We start from the raw sequence: 2,536 nt of genomic DNA, 5'->3' as shown, positions 1-2,536 counted from the left end.
GAATGGCATCATTTGGATATATATAACTCATTTTATCGATTTCACAAGTAGCTAATTCTGCAGCAATAGTTTTACAAAGTAGGCAGAACATATACCCTGTCTTGCAATTGATCCACATATCAATATAAACATTATTTGGCAAAACCCTTCGGTGAAGTTATTTATATATGAGTCTAGAAAAGATAGCAAAAGAACCAATTCAATTAGATCTCTAAACAATGAGATATTCATGTTTTGGTGACACCCTATCAGGCTGTATAAACAGACAGAGCAACAAAATGGCGTGGAGTATTAGGCTATCATAACGACTTCAAATGATGATACCTAAAGAATAACAATTGTAGTAGACTAGATATAGTTTCCATAGACTCAATAATCAACCAATTTGGAGCTGTATAACTTGACCTATGACATAAACAACACAGACCAAATTTCGGATATAAGCAGATTGGTTGCAAAAAGATGATGAATCCTAACCTAATCAACCAAAACACTTAAATTACTTACCAAATATCTTCTTTTCTTGATCCAAACTTAAATTAAGGTGTAATTGATTTTGTTTCTGAAGTTAGGTTTAGGTTTTCATCACTTGCTTGCTCTTGTTTCTCTCTTTTTGTTTTGGTAAAAATGAAGAAATGATAGTTAAGAGGTGATATTTAACCTTTAGCTAAGATTCCATCTAACTAAAATAGGAATGCTTTTATGGAATCATTTACTATTAAAAATATCTCATATAGTCCTTGAAATATCCTTTAAGTATAACTTAAACCTTCTAGTTTATTTGTTTTCATAATAACCAAATAACCCTAATTAACCGACATACTTTCATTCCAATTTAGTTTGAATATATTTGTGTGTTGTTATACTAACTCTTAATCAATTGAATAGCTATAGCATTAATCAAACTTCCATATTTCCTAGGTAAATGAATATCAATCATACGTGTAATGCTTCCGTAAATGCTAATGAATGTCACTTACTCTTAATCATAAAAATGAATGAAATGCATGAGCATAACTATATGATATTCAAATGTGGGTGTTACATGAAGCCTCACAGATCGGTACACAATGCTCTTTTTAATTTTCTTTTTCTTTTAACTTATGTTTAAGTTTTACAAAAGTCTAACCCAAACATAAGATAAAAACCCCCTAAACCTCAACTTACAAAAATAACGATAAGTAAAGGTGCAAAAACATACGTGAGCCAAGTTCGTGGCACCGCTCTGCCGGACATAGTTTCCAAGTGATAGGCTCCTCCTTTTCCGATTTTTGCAACTCGGTACGGTCCTTCCCAGTTCACTTCTAATTTACCCACTCCAGTATTTCCTTTCCCAATGTCTGCCCTTCTTCGTACTAAGTCGCCCAACTGGAAAATTTGAGGTTTGACTCGGTTGGTGTGGTACCTCGCCATCCTTTGTTTGTATTCTTCAATTCGGACTGTAGCTTGCTCTCTCCTTTCTTGTAGCAAATCCAAATCCAAACTCAATCTCTGCTCTTCTTCATTTGTTGCTTTGTTGAAGAATTGGACCCTTAAGGTCGGCATACCAAGCTCTACCAGTACCATAGCTTCACAACAGTAAGTTAGCGAGAAAGGGGTTTCTCCCGTTCTATCTCTCGGAGTTGTCTAGTAAGCCCATAGAACATTTTGCAATTCTTCCACCCACTGTTTCTTTAAGGCTTTGAGTCTGGTCTTTAAACCCTTCAAGATAGTTCAGTTTGTTACTTTAGTCATACCGTTGCTCTGTGGATGAGTGACCGAGGTGAATCTGAGGTCGATATTTGATTTGGCACAAAAAGCTCTGAATTTCTTGCAATCGAATTGTTTACCATTATCACCTATCAAAACTCGAGGGAGACCAAAATGGCAAACTATCTGTTTCCAGAAGAACTCCTTTACCCGGGCAGAGGTGATATCACTCATAGCTTCTACCTCAACCCACTTCGTAAAATGTTCAATCGCCATAGTGAGGAATTTTCTTTGCCGGGTAACTGGCGGGAAAGGGCCCAAAATGTCAATCCCCCACGTTGAAAAAGGCTAAGGGCTAATGATCGGTGATTGCTCGGTGGCCGGGGCGTGTCTCAGATTCTGATGTTGTTGGAATTTGTCACACTTTCTTACCAAATCTTCTGCCTGTTTGAGCATCAGGGTCCAGTAGTACCCTTGCAAAACCACCTTCTTTACGAGTGATCGAGGTGCGATATGAGAACCGCACATGCCCTCGTGCACTTCTTTCAAAACATATTCCCCTTCTTCGGCTGCCAGGCATCTGGACCATGGTCGTAAAAACGACTATCGATAAAGAATTCCTTCCAGGATGGCGTAGTGCGGAGCTTGACATAGAATCTTGTATGCAGCTTTCTTATTCTCCGGAAAATTTCCATCCGTCAGGTACCGAGCTATACATGCCATCCACTCGTCCAGCGGTTGAGTGAGGAAAATAGTCTCCGGATAGGCTATGCTCGAGTGATCCAGTGTTGAGAAATGCACACCGGCTATCCTCTCTCCTTGGACAGCTGATTTTGCCAATAGATCT

The 2,536-nt window shown here is 38.4% G+C and overlaps 1 protein-coding gene across 1 annotated transcript; it reads right to left on the bottom strand.

Annotated features, from left to right (window-relative positions):
• Positions 1-1,713: 1,713 nt before the first annotated feature.
• On the bottom strand, positions 1,714-2,278 carry LOC126668377 (uncharacterized). Its single transcript, XM_050361583.1, has 2 exons — positions 2,122-2,278; positions 1,714-1,991 (listed from the first exon to the last, which is right to left on the bottom strand). Exons 1-2 carry the CDS (start codon positions 2,276-2,278, stop codon positions 1,714-1,716), a joined length of 435 nt encoding a protein of 144 aa, XP_050217540.1.
• Between the last annotated feature and the right edge of the window lie 258 nt (positions 2,279-2,536).

The sequence above is a fragment of the Mercurialis annua genome, linkage group LG2 (genome assembly GCF_937616625.2).
Source record: "Mercurialis annua linkage group LG2, ddMerAnnu1.2, whole genome shotgun sequence".
In the NCBI taxonomy this organism is placed as follows: Eukaryota; Viridiplantae; Streptophyta; class Magnoliopsida; order Malpighiales; family Euphorbiaceae; genus Mercurialis; species Mercurialis annua.
This window is presented reverse-complemented; position numbering and strand designations above follow the sequence as displayed.